This window comes from Halichoerus grypus, chromosome 10, assembly GCF_964656455.1.
Source record: "Halichoerus grypus chromosome 10, mHalGry1.hap1.1, whole genome shotgun sequence".
Taxonomy (NCBI): domain Eukaryota; kingdom Metazoa; phylum Chordata; class Mammalia; order Carnivora; family Phocidae; genus Halichoerus; species Halichoerus grypus.
Window position 1 is genome coordinate 6355930 of NC_135721.1, and position 19153 is coordinate 6375082.

Consider the following 19153-nt stretch of genomic DNA (forward strand, 5'->3'; position numbering starts at 1 on the left):
AAATTAAAAATAGAGCTATCCTATGACCCAGCAATTGCACTACTGGGTATTTACCCCAAAGACACAGATTTAGTGAAAAGAAGGGCCATATGCACCCCAATGTTCATAGCAGCAATGTCCGCAATAGCCAAACTATGGAAAGAGACAAGATGCCCTTCAACAGACGAATGGATAAAGAAGATGTGGCCCATATATACAATGGAATATTACTTAGCCATCAGAAAGGATGAATACCCAACTTTTACATCAACATGGATGGGACTGGAGGAGATTATGCTAAGTGAAATAAGTCAACAGAGAAAGTCAATTATCATATGGTTTCACTTACCTGTGGAACATAAGGAATAGCATGGAGGATATTAGGAGAAGGAAAGGAAAATGAAGGGGGTGAAATCGGGGGGGGAGACGAACCATGAGAGACTATGGACTCTGAGAAACAAACTGAGGGTTTTAGAGGGGAGGGGGGTGGCGGGATGGGTTAGCCCAGTGATGGGTATTAAGGAGGGCATGTATTGCATGGAGCACTGGGTGTTATATGAAAACAACGAATCATGGAACACTACACCAAAAACTAATGATGTACTACTGTATGGTGACTAACATAATAAAATTAAATTAAAAAAATAAGTTTCTGAAACATTAAAAAATTAAATGTAAAAAACCATAAAAAATACTAGAAGAAAATACAAGGAAAAAAACCTTTTTAATCTTTGTGTGGAAAAGGCCCTTCTTTCTCAATATAACACTAAGGCCAGGACTGCAGGAAAAGACCAACAAATAAACTACAAATCTGCATAACTTTTAGATGGGGAATAAAAAAAATCCATCACCACAAACAAAGAAGAAGCTGGGAGGGGGGTACAACATATAGGATGGACCCAGGATCCATATCCATAACATATAAAGACACTTAAAATCAATTTTTAAAAAAATATCAAAAACTCAAGAGAAAAATGGGCAAAGGATACAAAGAGGAAAATGGCAAAAATACAAATATCCTGTGAACATATGAAAAGATCACAATCTAATAATTTTATAATGCAAATTACATGAGATTTTTTTTCTCATATTGATTTGATTAGCAAAGATTAAGGAGGCTGGAGCTCTCCAGTATTCTCAAGGTCATGGGGAGCTGCCCTACAGTACATGGTCCAAGGCAGAAGAAATTGTTACAGTCGTTTGGAAAGTCTCCCAAAACTATGAGCATTAACTGACTTGCCTATTCTACTTCTGGGCATTTATTCTACGAAATAATCCTAAAAACAAGAGTTAATGAATACATGTACAAAGATGTTTACTGTACTAGCTTTTAAATATAGTTCATTATTAAAAACATTTATAATACGGTATGACCCGATTATTAATTTTTAAAACTGTATATATAGCACAAAACATTTTTAGAAATGTATAGAAAATCCTGTAGGGTCCAACAGTTATGAATTAAGATATAAGTGACAATGAGAAATTTGCACTTTCTACTATATTCGTGTCTTCATTTTTGAAATTTATGAGTGTGCATTAATATTATTAGAAAAAATATTTTAAAATACAAGAACTCATAATACAATAGAAGCATACTTCAAAACAATCTATAAGTAAGAAGCTCAACTGGAAGGTGGTGGGATTCTACTATCTCCTTGGTTTCTGGGACTGGCACATCTCTTTTTTAATTCTAGTAGAAAACTGTTCCATATTTCAAAACACCACATATGATTATACACTCATGTACATTCTTCTCAGTCAAAAACTATTTGAGTACAATATTCGAAGCATTATGCTAGATGTTACAGAGGACATAAAGATAAGAAGAAATAGTCCCTGTCCTGAAGAACTTGGAATCGGAAGGGAGAAAATTCTAAAAGCAAAAGAAGGCCAGGTATAATAAGTATTAAAAAAAGAAATGTAAACACAAGTGCTTAAGTATTCAAATGAGGCAAAAATTTTGTCTGGTTTAGGCAGATCAGTTAAAACGTCACTGAGAAGGGGACAACTGACAGGAGCCTTGGAGAGAGATTCAGACAAGGAACCTTGGTGGAGATGGAGAGGTAAGACCTGTGGCAGGCCTAACAAGCAAATATGGAGAACTCTAAGTGCTCAGGCCACAGAGAAAACAGAGCATGTTTTGATAAAAGCACAAAGTATACCTGGGAGAATAAGAAGGAAAAGATTTTTAGAAAAGCAGGCTAGATTTTTAGAGGTCTTAAAAGTTGATGGACAACTCCGGATGTACTTCATTTAGATGCTACAGGACAATGCAGAAGAGCTCTTGACAGGAAGGAGTATTTTTCCACAGCAAAATAATAACTTTCTCAACTTCCATAATCTCCAGTTAAGTGATAAATGCAAAACTGCTATTGGCTTCTTAGTTTTTCATATAACATTCATTTTTAAAAAGCTCAGTCAGGAACAAAACCCAGTACTTACTGGCTCCAAATATTTGAGTTAAAATACTTTTTTGATGGCTACAATCAATGTTGTAGGGAGTCTCGCCTGCTTTGTTGGGCCTATAAAGTAACCTCCCATCTTTGGGATTTCTTAAAAGAAGTTCTGCCAGTTTCCGACTCCTCCCGCGAATAGCAATATGCAGAGGAGTGTCTCCTTTCTGTAAAACAGACAGGAAATTGGAACTTTCATATACTTTACATATAGTATATACAGAATAACAATTTTCATGTTTCTGAACTTTCCATATTTTTCATATAGGGTGAATAAGTAATCTGAATTTTTATCTCTCTCCTCTGTAATTTTTTTCTCAAGTTCCTCACCTAGCTTTTCTTGGGTATTATTTCTCCCACAGCCCTCTAGAATGAAGGTCATTTTTCTCCCCTCCCCTCAACTCACTGAAAGGAGAAGCAACAGGCTTTCTCCTTGCAGCACCTCCCAGGCCATGGATTTACCTCTATCCCTCATCCAATTATTTATTGTCCACGATGTCCTCCACTTTCCCCAACTAATTTAAATTCTACTGTACAACTTTCTTCTGCATTTGTCTAGAAAGCGTCACAATCTATACTGACACCCCATCTAGCACGAGTGACCTCAGATGTCCCCATGCCCTCTGCCAACCAGCCACCATCATGTTAGGCCCTTAAATTCGTTCTACACTTCTCTACTTGGAGTCCTTCATATCATACCTAACCATCTCTGTCCAGTACAACCTCTTCTGCCCTCCTCACCTTTCACTTCTCCCTATATCAACCTACCTTCTTCCCTTATTAGAATCCCCAGTCACATTAGTATTCACATCCAACACTAATGAAAACATGTAAAAACAAACCAAAAAAAAAAAAAAAAGACCTTAGGTCTGCAATGTGGTCTCCCACTTTTTACTTCACAAACACCTCTCTTGAAGACAAGGACCTAAAAAGTTAACAAATTAAGTTCTCAGTTCTCATCTACCCTGATCTCTCTAGAACACTAAATGAAAATGACCTGCAATACTCTTCCTATAGCTTTGATGGCACAACCTTATCTTGATTTTGACTCTCCTCTTCTGCTTTGGGTCTACTTTTTCCTTTTCTAGATTCTCTTCCACATCCTAAACACATGGCACAATAACTATGTACTAAGCTCACTCTTTGTAAGGCACTGTGCTAGGTACTCTGGAAGATAAAAAGATGGAAGACAAAACAGTCCCTGACCCTAAACAGCTTACACTATAACAGGAAGAAATTAGATAAACATGCAAATTATAAAACAAAGCAGAAATGTGACACATGCCATAAGTTCTGACCTCAGCTTTCATCTTTCTTCCCATTGATGACCTTAGTCACACCATGCAATCCTTATCTCTCAGTAACTAAGTGCCAAATTCTCATCACTAGGCTTGATTTCTTGCCCAAATTCTAGTCCCACACTTCCCAATGCCTATTGGTGACAGCCTCCTGAATGTCTCATCAGCCCTCAAACAAAACACACCTAAACCAGATTTCATCATTTTATTTCTCCACCTGAACCCCGTCTCTTATATCCCCGAACCTGTGAGAAGGTAGAAACATCATCTGTGGCATTTCTGCCAGACACAAGGTTTCTGAAAATGCAGGGAAGACGTTAACACACTCAGCCAGTGTGCAGAACTGAGATCAGGGAGAGACGAGGTGAAAATAGCATTAATCTTCATTCTGAAATGTATCTGTATGAAATCCTCCATGAAGAGCCAGGATCAAGACTTTTATAGGTTTGTATTCCAAATTCTAGCATGACAGCACCTTATCCATCCTAAGTATGTGTTGAATGAAAACAAATGCTCCAAGTATATCATGTGTGCTTTTCAGCAAGTATGTGCTGACTTGAGGCAAGGCAACACACAAAAGGATATGGAGACAGAGAACTCCAGGAAACTTATTAGTGGGTATGAAACAAGTATTTACAAATGACATGTTACCGAATTAACGAGGCCATGTGGAATCTTAAAGGGCACTTAGTCTAGTGGTTTCTTATTGCAAATTAGGAGGCCAGGGCCAGAAACAAGTCAACGGCAGAATGAGAAGAGGCAACGCAGGAAGTTTTCTATAAAGCTAAATATATTCAACTGCAAAATCTCTTGATTTTATGTCATTCCTAGTTTCAATATCAAAGTTTACTTTCTTTTATATGAAATTATACAAACATGGTAATAATAGATGGGAAGATTTTGTTGTTGTTTTTTTCTTAAACAATGTTGTTTCTTGATAAATGCAAATACATATTGATTCTGTGTTTTTTGTTTAATTGCCTCGTAAATAATAGAAAGATAAACTTCAATTTATTATGGATTAGGAGAGCCCAAATCATATCATACATTTAGATGGAAAAATTTATATTTCTAACTTCATATATAAATCAATTCACTCCTTTTATGGGAGGAAATCAAGAAGTAGAGAAAGAATCCTGTTTAAAATGAAAACAAAATCAAGCCAGGAATCAATTCTATATGAAATAGTAAGCAATTGAGAGTTAAATTTGCCATGGAAAATATGAACATTTCTCTAAGAGGATTATGGCGAGGACATGGCAGAACATTTTACCTCCTGTTAGTGGATATTAACACTAGTCTGCTCTATCTTTTCCAGACCCTTGGATTCTTTCCTCCTGTTTGTCTGCAACAAGCTCTACATCTGATGACGTCCTCTTTGTACGGTGGTCAATGGCAGCTTGCCACAACTGGTATGAGCAACAGAAGGAAAATCTGACGCAGCCTCTTTAATAGCATCCTAAGCCTGCCCATTCCTCAGCACGCTATCAGAACAGCCAAGAAGATATCACAGGACCAAAATCCCACACAGATCGCCCCGGCAAGTAATCTCTCCTCCACAAAATAAAACCAGACTCCCTTAAGTCCAGCAAATATACAGGTCAGTCTACCAACAGCCTTCCAAAAAATGTTCTCCCTGCACAGATGTTTTACCTTATCTACAGCAGATACTTTAGCTCCTTTATCTAGCAGCAGCTCTACTACTTCAATATTTCTCATCTTGGTAGCCTTTATAAGTGGTGTTTCACCGTCCTGCAGGCACAGATAAGAAGGTTTGCCAGATTAATAGCTTTACTCATAAATGTTTAAAGTCACATCAATGCACATATAAGAATTCAAATATCTGACTCTGGCACAAGTCTATACTGAAAATGTTCTCAAAAAAACATAGCTGTAAAAACTAACAAGAAAAACGCTTTTCCTTTCCCAACCAATCATTTGTATCAAAATAATTTTATATCACTCAGCCAAGAATGGATATGCCCAGCTCCTTATCAGCCATTTCTGGCAACAGTCCCCTGCCCCTCATTGATTTGGCCATTTCCCAGTTTCTACCATTGGCACGTGGGCAGCCCCTCCAGAGACTACTTCCCATTCACACCACTCCCCACCAACCAACCCACAGCTTGGCCAGTCAATGTCCAGGCAAGCCAGTGCCTAGATTTTTCAGAGATCTTTACCAGCATCACTTCAGTTCTCTGTGCACCTAAGGACCTGTGTGTAACAGGAAAAACAATTTGATACAAGAAGTGTGCCTCTGGAAAACCTCAAAAAAGTTAATGATTGCTTTTCAAAATCAAATTAAGGGATATAGGAAGAGACCATAGTTCAGCACTGAATTAGGAGACAGAAACTTGGTCAGAACCCACAGATGGTCACAATGGCTGACACGTAGGTTTAAAAAAAAAATTATCATCAAGGAGCCACCCACACACCAAAAGGTATCCCAGGAAACTTTCTGCCCTAGGGCTCTAAAGCTACCATAGTATAGGAAGATGCTGGTCCCAATCTCCAGCAGATAAAATAGGAATATCTTATGGGTGACTCCACAAGTTTGTTTATTCATTTAGAATTCCTACCAATTCAATCCAAATACATCCATTCCAGATACATTTTCCCCATGGAAAACTATTACACATAAGGTCAAATACAATCACTAAAATCTTATATAAGTTTTATATTTTTCACATGATTTGAGCAAAATAGATTAAAGTGACCATTTTGGGGAACCAAGAACCACTCACATTGGTCTTTTAAAAGGAAATGTGTTCTGCATTCCAAATAAAAGCATAAAAGTTCTGAAAAAATGATCTGTCCACAATTTATGAAGAGCTGATATTGTATCTTCTGAAAGTATTTAATTAAAGTAACACATTACACACTATATGTTCCTGTGAATGAACTTCTGAAAGGATACAAAATTACTCCCCAATTTAATATAGATTATTACCAGTAAAATCAGTATAATTCTAATATCAAACAAAAGACAATTGAAAAAAATAAGCAGTACTAATATTCAGCACTGGGTATTGCTAGGAGAACAGAAATGTCCTTGATACCTTTGTGCATATCTCAGTGTCAGGATTGCACTGTAAGATATCTCTCACCATTGTTGCATTTCCTTTCTCTACAGCCCAATACAAAGCAGTTTTGTTGTCCTATATAATAGAAAAAAATCAACCATCACTTAAGATACAATATTGGAAACTGCTATTTGTAAACATAAAACATCATTTTTAACATTTCTGCCAGAATACCAACAAACAGGAAATAATATTAACCCTTATTCTATCTTGGATTTACTCTTAAGAAATTATTTATGAAAGAAGTCTAAGAAAACAATATTACTTGATGTAGAAAGCAGCAACCCCACATACTTGATAAGGTAAAGTATGCTTTTGTTAATGTGGTCAGATTTCTGGGCTGTGCACTGGAAGTCGTCAATACCTGAGCTCATCCTTGAACAAGTCAAATATTCTGCAAATATTCTGACCCTTGGCTTTTCATGTGCCCAATCTTTTCAAAAGATAATGCATGAGAATGTACTACACAAACAGAAGATGAATTTTTTTTTACCATGTTTTGCTTTCTTAATCCTCACCCACCCTGCACCCATTACACCAATCCTGATCTGATCCTTTAAATCCCATCTAGTTCAAAAACCAAAAATAGATCCAACAGACCCTGAAAGGAGAGCTAGAGAACAAAATAAAGTGACTAAAACGTAGGAAAACAGGCTTGACAGACAAAAAGGAATTAGGTAAACTCTAAATAGGGGATCCAGTAACCATCTTTTAGTGAAACTATGATTTTAATGCCCAAGATAGTCACTGACTTTCCGGGGCTGCCACACTAAGTCTCCCACACCAAACTTTCCTGGTGGAGTTCCCCACCTCAACAAGGTGCAGTAGCTTCCCAACATTTCTGGCCTGGCCCTCAGACCTCTCCAGCCCTGCCCCTTTCTATTTCTGCCTCTGTCTCCCATGCCACACTCCCCACCAGCCCGCAGCCAGCCTGACCTTTTTGCCAGCTAAGGAGTACAGTCTTTCACTTCCCCGTTTTCTTGAATTTCCTCATTTTATTATTCCACTATCCTTGCCTGAAATACCAGCCTTTCTTTTCTCTACCTATCTAAATCCAACCCATCTTTCAAACTTCGCTCAAATTCTACCTTCTCTCAAAAGCCTTCCTTAATGCCTTCTTTTCCCACCTCAAGACTCTTACAGTGGTAAGTTTCACTAAGCAATCAATCCTACACCATCTTATACCAAAAGGCATCACTTTGTATGTTTATGTAAAAACACAAAAATAAACATAAAACAAAGTAAAACCTCCCTAACTAAAATACACATTTCTTACAAGGCAAGGGTTTCATGTTAAGTCCCTCATAGCATTTGGCGTAATATTTATTAGTTTGATTCAAAAATAGATTTGGATACAAGCTAAACTCAAGGGAAGACTAAGTAGAAATGTAGGCTGTCCAACAACAAAATGGAATATTAAGTAGATTTTTTTTTAACCTAAAGCTCTTGAAACATTGGATAAATTCACAAGTTTAGGGGAGGTTTACCTAATCTTAGTAACCTTTGTAGCTCTGTGAGCTAGGACTGCCTTACGCAAAGTCCATAGGCACTATCAAGGGGTCCTAGGAAAGGCAAGCAGAATGGGGAAGAAGGAGAAGAAAGATAAAACAGCAAGAATGGAAGAACAACATATGGACGAGGAAGACGAAACAGAGGGAAAATACTAAAGAAAATAAATTGGGTACATTCAAAATATCAGCAACTGTCTCAGTATCATAAACTACTCATTTCAGGATTGAATATATTTATACACTAGTAAGAGAGGTGTATTTGAAAAATATGAGCTTCGAACATGCTCTAATGTCATCTAACATGACATTAATAGAGAAATTCTGTAATAATGGCAGTCAAACTTAATACAGGCATCCATTAACTATATTAGGATCTACTAGCTCATCTCCAGAGAAAACTCAGAATGACATTGTCATCAGTCAACATGGACAAATGATGGTGCACAAAGATGACAGCAGCACGGGAATCACACACACCTGTCCTCTAATGTCTATATCAGCATATTTCTGGAGAAGTGCTCGAACGATTTCCACATGACCACCTCTGACAGCGCCAATCAACACAGTATCTCCACTCTAAAAAGACCAAAAAAAAAAAAAAAAAAAGGTAAACTGATAAAAGAACAAATAAACACTGTTTTGAAGTTAATCGTATATTAATAGATATTTCTCTGCAAACTTCTTGGGAAAAAGAGTATCTCAAAATAAGAGAAAAATTTTAGTTAACTAACATTAATACCGGACATTAACAGCCCTAGAGTAAGAGACAGGTTATACCTCAAAATGAGGACTCTTAAATTCCACGACAAAAGTTTAGAAAGACGAGTTACCAAGAACAATAAGCCATACTCTTTGAAGGTGACTGACTTCCCACTATAAATGTAAATTAAATTAAATGACACCAGAGCTGTCAATGAATCAAATGAATATTCAGAAATAACATAATAAAAAACCGTTGGAATAATGCTATATGACGAAAGCCAGGGATTGTAAAAAAGGGAGTTGTAGGGCTAGGGCTGTCAGTGAGTTTATAACCACATTTCATTAAGGGATAGGGTAGCTCCCAGACCAGTATCCATAGTCTAGGCAATCTGGCATTACAAGCTAACAGTGCAAAATACTGACTCATTCCCCATGACAAGGATTAGATGAAGTTCATTTACCTCATAAAGACATCTCTTTGCCCTAAAATTATATTTACCAAACAACAATCATTATTAATTATATCTTCCTACTACTTCAAATGTAAAATGGCTATTCTGGCAATGCCTGCCTAATTTTTTTTTACTCTAAATTACAAATCAGTTGTAGGAATTTGAGTTGGGCAAGTCCATGAGCTGTGGCTCATCTCAATCCTTAGTGGGCCTCAATGGGTTATAAATCAAGATGCAAGTCCTTGAGGACTACTGAATTTAGCACCCTGTGTAGTATCTTTAACTACTACATTAAAAGCAAAAATAAACACAAAGCAAACCAATTTTAGTTGAGAATGTTAGCATGAATATGGTGCCAGAGTAGTAAGTTAATAAAAGGTTATAAATATCTCATTGCTTACTATGTGCCGTGTACCATTCTAGGTATTGGGAAACAAGACAGACAAGTTCTCAGCTCTAGAAGAACTGACAGTCTAGAGGAGACAGACAACATACAATAAACACAAACAAAAAATTAGACAAATGGCATGTAAATAAATTAAAATACAGTGATGTCATAGAAAGTGACTGGACTGTGACTTTGGATTGGGTCACTGAAGATCTTTCTGAGGAGCTCATATTTAAGCTGAGGTCAGAATGACAAGGAGGAGACAGCCATATAGTGATCATGAAGATCAGCATTCCCAACAGAGCAGAGCTGGTGCAGAGGTCCCAAAGCAGCAACAAGAGCAGTATGCTCTAGAAAGGAAAAAAATTAATATGGCAGCAACCTATTAAAACAGGGGGGAAGGGAAGTAGACAGACACAGGATGTGTTCTGGAGGTAGAGCCAAACGGACCTGCTGAAGAATTAGATGTGGTAGGTGGGGAAGAGAAATCAAGGCTAATGCGTAGAACTTAGGGCTTTAACAATAGGGTGAATGGTGATGCCATTCACTCAGATGGAGAAGACTGAAGGAAAAGCAGGGTTGGGATGAACCAAACAAGACATCTGCTTTGCGGTAACTTTTAAAGCCCATCAGACATTCGAGCAGACAGTTCAAGTAGAGTTGGAAATAGAAGTGTAGAGTTCTGAGAAAAGATTAGAGCAAGAGGTACAATTTTGAAAATTCTAAGTATAGCTGAAGGCTTGGGAAAGTGAATAACACCAGCCATGAACAACACTACAATCATAGACATCAAGGACAATTACAGACTAATAGGACATGTGACATTTTCAGTAACAATATTATTTGACAAAGATTAAAAAGAACACCCTTCACAAAGATCGAATACATTTTAACTTCTTAGTTTTAAAGGTAGAAATAAAATTTATCTTTTATTAGAACAAATGTATGGCATACATGAAGAATCCTGAAAGGTGTGAGAAGTTAAGATAATCTTCCATTATGTTACCACGAGAAGACAAATCTCAAATAGGTAACCTACCCTATCAGGTATGTTCACATATGTTCCGGCATCGAGGAGATCTTGTACAATCTCTGTATGTCCCTCCTTTGATGCAATCATCAAAGCTGTATTTCCATCCTTATCTGTTAAATTTACATTTGGATTCCTCTTCAAAATTTCTTTTACTGACTGTGTGTAGCCTCCTTTTACTGCCACAATCAGTGCAGTCATTGAATTCTAAAAAACAAAAACAAGCCCAAGAAATCAGTATAATCTAGAAAACATATGATTTATGCCACAGTCATAAAACTATGTTTTCAAAAAGGTGGCCTATTATTAAGAGTGATTTCTGATAATGAAATGCCAATATAAATAGTCACATACCAAAACTGGCTAGGAAGCCTATTTTCTGTTTTTGAAGATACATTAATTTTCTTGAGTCAACAGGACAGTTAAAACATTGAACTCTTCAAATGATAATCTGAAATTGGATCTGCTGACAATGAACAGACCCTCTCAGTAATATAATGAGATGAGATGGGATGATTCAAAATGAAACACATTCTAAATTAAATAATCCAAAATAAGGTCAATCAGGCTTCAAACAAAGAATTGTTTATAATAAAAATCTGTAGGAAAACTGAAGTAAAACAATGAATTAATAGCTACAGGATATTTCAATAAAGTATAATATATTCTTCTGTCTTTCACAGTGGTCTAGAAACCACATTTTCAAAAATGATCTCATTTTTAGTGGTTCTTTTAAAAGTTGCACATCTGGGCGCCTGGGTGGCTCAGTTGGTTAAGTGGCCAACTCTTGATTTCAGCTCAGGTCATGATCTTGGGGTCCCAGGATTTAGCCCCACATGAGGCTCTGCACTCAGTGGGGAGTATGCTTGAGGATTCTCTCTCTCTCTCCCCCCCCCCCGTCCTTCCCCCTGCTTGCATGCTCTCTCTCTCTAAAACAAATAAAAATAAATCTTTTAAAAAATAAAAGCTGCATATCTAATTTATAACAATAAATCACCTAATAGAAGAACCTGACTCATTACCAAAAGAAGTATTAAAGTTGCTTCCTGAGAAACTGATCTATATTGAGATGTCATATAATCTCCTTATTGAAATATTTCAGTCATTAGATCAGCCCCCCAAACTGAGTCATAATTCTCTCACATATTAAAATAATATAGCCTTTTAAAATCCTGTAAGAGTCAAAAATCATAGAAATAAGCCACTTATCCACTTGATAAACTGTCCAGAAAAAAGGAAAGTGAAAGGTATGAATTTCATGGCTGTCTAAGGATCATGCTCTTTCTCCACATGGCACTAAAAATATTATATACTCCATAAAGGTCAGCAATTAGTAGCTTCTGCCAATATGGAAAATAGGAGGAATTGGTTGATACTAAGCCAAGTGTGATTTAGAGTTCATTTTGTTACAATGCAGCCAGAGATTTGGTAGTATTCCTTCTCAATACTTTATGATCCATTTCACATAATACTTAATTTTACAAAGAATACTCTGTATTAATCATTTCTTGTACATAAATATCATTTCCTTTAACTATAATCTCACAAGTTCAAGGGAAAAGCCATCCGTTAGGCTTCTCCAGAACCCCGAGCACATTTGGCACAGGGCTGCGTGCACAGCAGGTGCTCAAAAAGTTATTAAAATAACTGCTACTCGGCAGGATGTATTGAACCAATTTTTAAGCTTTCTACATTTTGACCGCTAATTTCTGACATTTTTAAATCTATTAGAGGAGGAAAATAAGTCACAGCTAAAAACATACAAAAAATTATAATATTATTTTAAAATCTTAAGGAAAAGGTATTTTAACAGGGCATAACTTTTTCCCACAATTAACAGTATTTCAAACTATTTGATTTAAAGAGTATTTCAAGGGGTGCCTGGGTGGCTCAGTCGTTAAGTGTCTGCCTTCGGCTCAGGTCATGATCCCAGGGTCCTGGGATCGAGCCCCGCGTCAGGCTCCCTGCTCAGTGGGAGGCCTGCTTCTCCCTCTCTCCCATTCCCCCTGCTTGTGTTCCCTCTCTCGCTGTCTCTCTCTGTCAAAAAATAAATAAAAATCTTTAAAAAAATAAAATAAAAATAGAGTATTTTAATACTGATTCAATCAATAGTAAGATTACTGTAAGATGTTCTTTATAGTTTAGCCTCCCAAAATTTACATGCATTAATAATAGATCCTTAAAAGCATGTTTATAATACATACTATCTAGAACATAATATATTTGTCAGGATAATAGAAAGAAAATGCTTGTTTTTCTAAGTATCACTTAAGAACTATCGGGAAAATTTTCTAGACATATACTAAGAAAGAATATTCTCTCCCTTAAAACTAAAAACATTATCTCTATTACCAAGGTTTATTAAACAGAAAAGATACTTACAGCTCCTTCTTGATCAACATCAGCTCCCATGGCCAATAAATGTTTAACACACTCCAAATGACCCTTCCGTGCAGCCCAAACAAGAGGGGTAGTTCCATACTATAAAAAAATAACAACAAATGTAAAATTATTATCAGAGCTGTAGTAAAAGAAACTTTCTCAACACAAATTTTAATAAAACTCATATTAAGTATTCTTAAATTACTGTTTATACAAATTATAATTTTAATCCTAGATAAGCCATATTTTCCCCAGTGTCTTTCTCCTGAAGAGATGACTAACCGCTGTATGAAACAACTTTTATAATTAGTGACAATTTTTTCCATCATAAAGTCATACAGCCTCTAATTTTCAACAAGCTTTCATTGCTTCCTGTATCTTGTGAAATACAATTTAAAGTCCAACAGTCTGACTACAGGCAAAAAGAGTAACAACGAAATGACAAATATAATTCTAAGTACTTTACATGTGTTAACTCATGTTTATCACATAACTCATCTTTATCACAAGAATAAGGAGAATTTGAAATATCACATTTTCACAGAGAGCAAATGAGGCCCTGAGAAATTAATTACAGGATTAAAGTCACAAAGCTACTAAGAGGTAGAGTAAGACCCATGACCCCAACAGGCCTGCTTCAGTCTGTGCTCTTAACCACCACCCCCAAATCAGCCTCTAAACTTGATAAAATAAACTTCCTTAGAAACTGCACTTAAAAGCACCTTCAGCTGGAATGTGATTCAAAAGACAACAGAGAATGTACATTATGCATAAAAGCAATGCTGTGTCTTTGGGAAGTCTGGCAATCAAGAGACATACCCACGGTGATCTTTAACTACATGAGACTACAGATTGAAATAAACATGTAATAAATGCCTACTTTCTATAACAGCTCTGTCCAACAAAACTTTCTATGCTGATGGAAATGCTCCATAATTCTGCACTGGCCAATACAGTAGCCACGAGTCTCATACGGCCATTGAGCACTTTAAATGTGGCAAGTATGACTGAGGAACTTTGTTTTTGTATCTTCTGTGTTTAGTACAGATACAGGGTACTGCACACAGTAGGTACTAAACATTTTCTCAAAATGTCAGAGTGACAGACTAGGTAGCATACTACCTGATTCTGGAGGGGCCTTGAATGCCAGGTCATATAAACCATTTTTCAATAGGCCAGAAGGAGAAATTAAAGATTTCACAATCATACTAAAGTGTCAAATCAAAAACATCAATAGAGAGAATCATATCCACTTTGAACATAAAATAAAACCTCACTAATCTGAATTAAAAGACAGCCCATCTTGATGAGCATGAATGTTGTATGTTAAGTGATGACTCACTGAATTCTACTCCTGAAACCAACATTGCATTGTATGTTAACTAACTAGAATTTAAACAAGAATTTGGGAAAAAAAAAAAAAAATAGAAGACAACCATTCTGAATTAATGAACAGTCCTAATACAATATTTTTAAGTACCATATTATAAGTATTTGCAATAGTCTCTTTACAGTCCTTGTCAACCTATTATTTTAGGTGATACTTTTAAAAAATGAGCATAACCTACATAAAGTGTATAAAATACATCAATCTAGGGGCACCTGGCTGTCTCATTTGGTTAACCATCTGACTTTGGCTCAGGTTATGATCTCAGGGTCCTGGGATTGAGCCCCGTGGGTCAGGCTTCACGCTCAGCAGGGAGTCTGCTTCTCCCTCTTCCTCTGCCCCTCACCCACTTCTCTCTCTCACTCTCAAATAAATAAAATCTAAAAAATAAATAAAATAAAATACACCTATCTTAAATGTATTACTTGATTTTTTTACATATGTATACACCCATACAAGCACCAACTAGATTAACATAAGATGATTCCCAACATTCCCATCAGGTTAAGCAATATTATTTTACTTAAATTTATACTCAGAATATATTCCAATTATCAAAAATGTCTAATTATTAGCTATTTTCCTATATTTCACTGAATTGTTATTAATTTGAAAAGATTAGTTACCCACAGTGTGTCAAGTTCTAATTAAATAAATACTTATTAAATGTTTGGGATGAACATTAAGGATTTAAAAAATGAATAGAACAAAATTCTGGGAAATTTTCTAAAGTGGATGGCAAATGAGCTGAGTGTGAAGGATGAACAGAAAGTAAAGCAGAGCTTTACTCTCTCTCCACACTGAAAGAGCACACGCAAAGGCATGTAAGGGCTAAAAACAGATGAATCCAGGCACCCACATCCTTTGGCAGTCTAGCAGGCAAGGCAGTTTTAGGGTTCAGATGGCAGGAGAAAGGGCAGAAAGGGAGCCAAGGCCTGTCTTCACACATCATACCAGGGATTGATGTCTTCAGCATTTTAAGTATGAGAGAAAGAGAAAAAAAACTAAACCTGAATTTTAGAAAGATCATTCTGACAACCATACACAGAAAGCAGCTAGGACTGAAGGTAGAAATAAGAGTTATAACAGAAAACTTCAAATAATGAATATAGGGAATCATCCCTACCTATTTTCCAGAGAATGATGAATGTGATGTAAAAAAAAACAATGGAGGGAGAGTTACTATGTGTAAGGGATCCACCTATGAGATATCTATCTATATAAAATACATTCATATATATAAATAGAAGATTCACCAGCACAGTCTCATGAGATCATATGAAAAAACTTGCATTTAGACATACTGAGTAGACATCACATGGACCGGAACCTGGCAAGCTCCTGCTGACCCACCTTATCGGAGCAGTTGACTTTCGCACCATTTTGCAGTAGAAGCTGCACTATATCTGCATGGCCCCTCCCCGCTGCCCAGATGACTGGGTAAACACTGTACTGCTGGGAGACAGGCAGGTGGGGAGGTAGGTAGAGAAGGAGAGGAGAGGAGGGGGAATGCAAGGGAGGGAGGGAAAGAAGAATTGTTTAGGTAGATATTTACAAAACACATTTGCTAAGAAAAGTAAATAGTAAAGGGAGTAATACAAAGTAATATTTTAAAATACCAAGTTACGGATCATTCTCCACTTGAAAAAACATATAATACTCATAAAACATAATCAGCTAATAAAATGCACTCAACCTTAAATACATATATATTATGAACACATTTATTTTTACAGATTAATACATTTAATATGATTATCTAGCCAACAGGAAAGACTAATAAGAGAAATGTATAATATAATCCTTCCATTAACTTACATAATCCTTCTATTAACTTGAATAAGTTTCTCCTTTTTTAAGAAGCTTTATTGAGGTATAACTGACAAAATCACAAGATATTTAAAGTGTACAACATGATTATCTGACATACGTATACAGTATAAAAGGATGTCCCCCATCAGAAGGATAATCTCTCAATCAGCAGTCTGAGATCAAGTCTCAAACAGAGTAATAACGCATGTATTACCATGTAAAGAAATGTATAGAAAAATGGTATGGATATTTGGTAAACACCCTTTTTCTTTAAATAAGTTTAGATTAAGAATGCATACCCACAGAATACAGGCAAGATGACTTAGGGATTTCAAAATCCCCTTTTGAAATGTTATATGTTATAATTAACATTTAAGCTCTAAGAGTTGCCTTTTTGTTGATAAAAACTGAGAAATAAGCTTAGCCTGAGAAAAAAATTCTCGTTGTGATTTGACATCACATCTTGCATTATTATTTTTATTAACATCTAGATAATTTCTATCCAATCTGAAGTCTAAAATATAATCAGCCTTAAGTATTACCTAAAGAACTTACCACTCATATTACAGTGAAATTTTTGTGAACGCTTACCAAACCAGTGACACTTGGATTGGCACCATGAGAAAGAAGTAACTCTGCCACTTCAGTACGGCCTTTATAACATGCCCACATAAGAGCTGTCCATCCTCCCTAAGGAAAAAAGGGTTGGGGGGACAGAAAACTTTTGGTCATCTCCAAGCACAAAATGTCATTAATGAAGTTCCTTCTTCGACTATTTCTACATAAAACCATTGTGTATGAAGGCACTACTATGTAGTTTTAAATCCTCAAGCTCCCCAGACAAATACACAATAGTATCTGAAATAAGTCAAATCTCTTAATTCCAAAATTACTCCAAATTTTGACTGTATCATGGAAACTAAAATAGAGAACATTCATGTTAGATTTTCAATTTCCAAGATTTATTTTGGCTGTTTAAAAATTTTTTCTTCAAAATACTTTCTATGTCCCTAGATATTCTTGTATGAGTCTAGACTTTTTCTAGAGAGGCATTCTAGCAATCATACTCAACTCCTGCATTAAACACATCCTGTAAATCCCAGATCATTACAGCACCTCTTCTTAAAAATGAGAGGATACTGAGGCAGAGATCTGCAGATCACAATTTCCAGTGTGAATTCACCAAGTATGAATGAAGAACATCATGACATTCTATTTTCTAAACTATAGGAGCAATTTTCTTTTCTTTTTTATTTTAAGCAATTTTCTCTTCAACTATAATGCAATTCAGTAAAAAAGACCAATGTAATCAAATTATACGAAGAAATAAATGTTTTGGTTTTTTTAAACCACCGTTTAAATCCACATTTGGTTCTGAGAATATAAATCACTTAATCCTTCTGAGTCTCTTTCATCATCACTAAAAAGGAGATTAAAAAATACTTGCCCTGATCTGACTGTTGAATCTCAGATCTGTACCTCTGAAACAAATAATGCAATATATGTTAAGAAAGAAAAAAAGAAGAAGAAGAATGTAGCAGGAGGGGAAGAATGAAGGGGGGGAAATTGGAGGGGGAGAAGAACCATGAGAGACGATGGACTCTGAAAAACAAACTGAGGGTTCTAGAGGGGAGGGGGGTGGGAGGATGGGTTAGCCTGGTGATGGGTATTGAGGAGGGCACGTTCTGCATGGAGCACTGGGTGTTATGCACAAACAATGAATCATGGAACACTATATCTAAAACTAATTGTGTAATGTATGGGGATTAACATAACAATAAAAAAATTAAAAAAAAAAAAAAATACTTGCCCTGATCTGAAAAAGGCACAGTTGTAGAAAGGGAAAACAGATCAGTGGTGGCCAGCGGCTGAGGAGTGGGTGGAGGAGATAATTATAAAGGGGCAGGTGGGTGTACTGTTGAGGTGATGGAACTGCTCTGTGTAGGACATGGTGGTAGACATAAGACATTATGCACTTGTCAAAACCCCGGGAACTATACACCATAAGAGTGAATTTTACTGTATGCAAATGTTTTAAAAATCAACCAGAATATGGAAAGAAAAAATTCAATACAGACTGGGCCAAATGAATCTAACTATATTACAAATGAATCACAAAATCACATAACTACTTAGAAGCTAACCCTAGGTAACTTTGGAAAGCAATATTTTGACTGAATACTGTAATGTTAAAGACAGAAAGAACTGTACACAAACACTGTACTTAGTAGGCAAATCTGTTTCTCTTGGAGTATTGATTAGAAATTCTGGAACTGCTTTATTTGTATACTAGAGTTGAACAAACAAGTAAATATATTGTGTAGATAACAGAGCCAGATTTGTCACCATCAGAGAAGAGTTACAACTTAGGGAAAGGGAAAAGGTTATAACAAATTGGGTTGGCAGTATCAACCTGGTCTCTTTAAAAAAAAAAAAATACAAACACACACAAATATAGAAATAGATGCATGTATATGCAAGAGTTAGTATACAGACATGTATTTTCTATGTCTATCCATTGAGAAGGACTACAAGTAGTGATACCCCAGTAACAATAAGCTCACCTAACACCTAAACCAAGATATTGGTTTCTCAATACCATTTTCCGATAAAAGAAACCATGGTTCCTTGGAAAACTGATTGATTCCAGGGCTGATAATCAGGAAAATAAGC

General features: G+C 36.1%; 1 protein-coding gene across 12 annotated transcripts in view; it reads right to left on the minus strand.

The window, feature by feature from the left end:
* Positions 1–19153, minus strand: part of KIDINS220 (kinase D interacting substrate 220) — a 104763-nt gene that overhangs the window by 66426 nt on the left and 19184 nt on the right. For 7 of the 12 annotated variants that reach the window (XM_078055938.1, XM_078055936.1, XM_078055935.1 and 4 more), the window contains exons 5-12: positions 17072–17170; positions 16022–16123; positions 13282–13380; positions 10909–11106; positions 8805–8903; positions 6793–6891; positions 5387–5485; positions 2425–2602 (exon numbers count right to left, since the gene is read on the minus strand). In XM_078055938.1, coding sequence (XP_077912064.1) covers positions 2425–2602; positions 5387–5485; positions 6793–6891; positions 8805–8903; positions 10909–11106; positions 13282–13380; positions 16022–16123; positions 17072–17170 — 973 coding nt within the window. The remainder of the gene's footprint in view (positions 1–2424; positions 2603–5386; positions 5486–6792; positions 6892–8804; positions 8904–10908; positions 11107–13281; positions 13381–16021; positions 16124–17071; positions 17171–19153) is intronic. The other 5 variants (XM_078055937.1, XM_078055939.1, XM_078055934.1 and 2 more) reach the window with 1 other exon arrangement.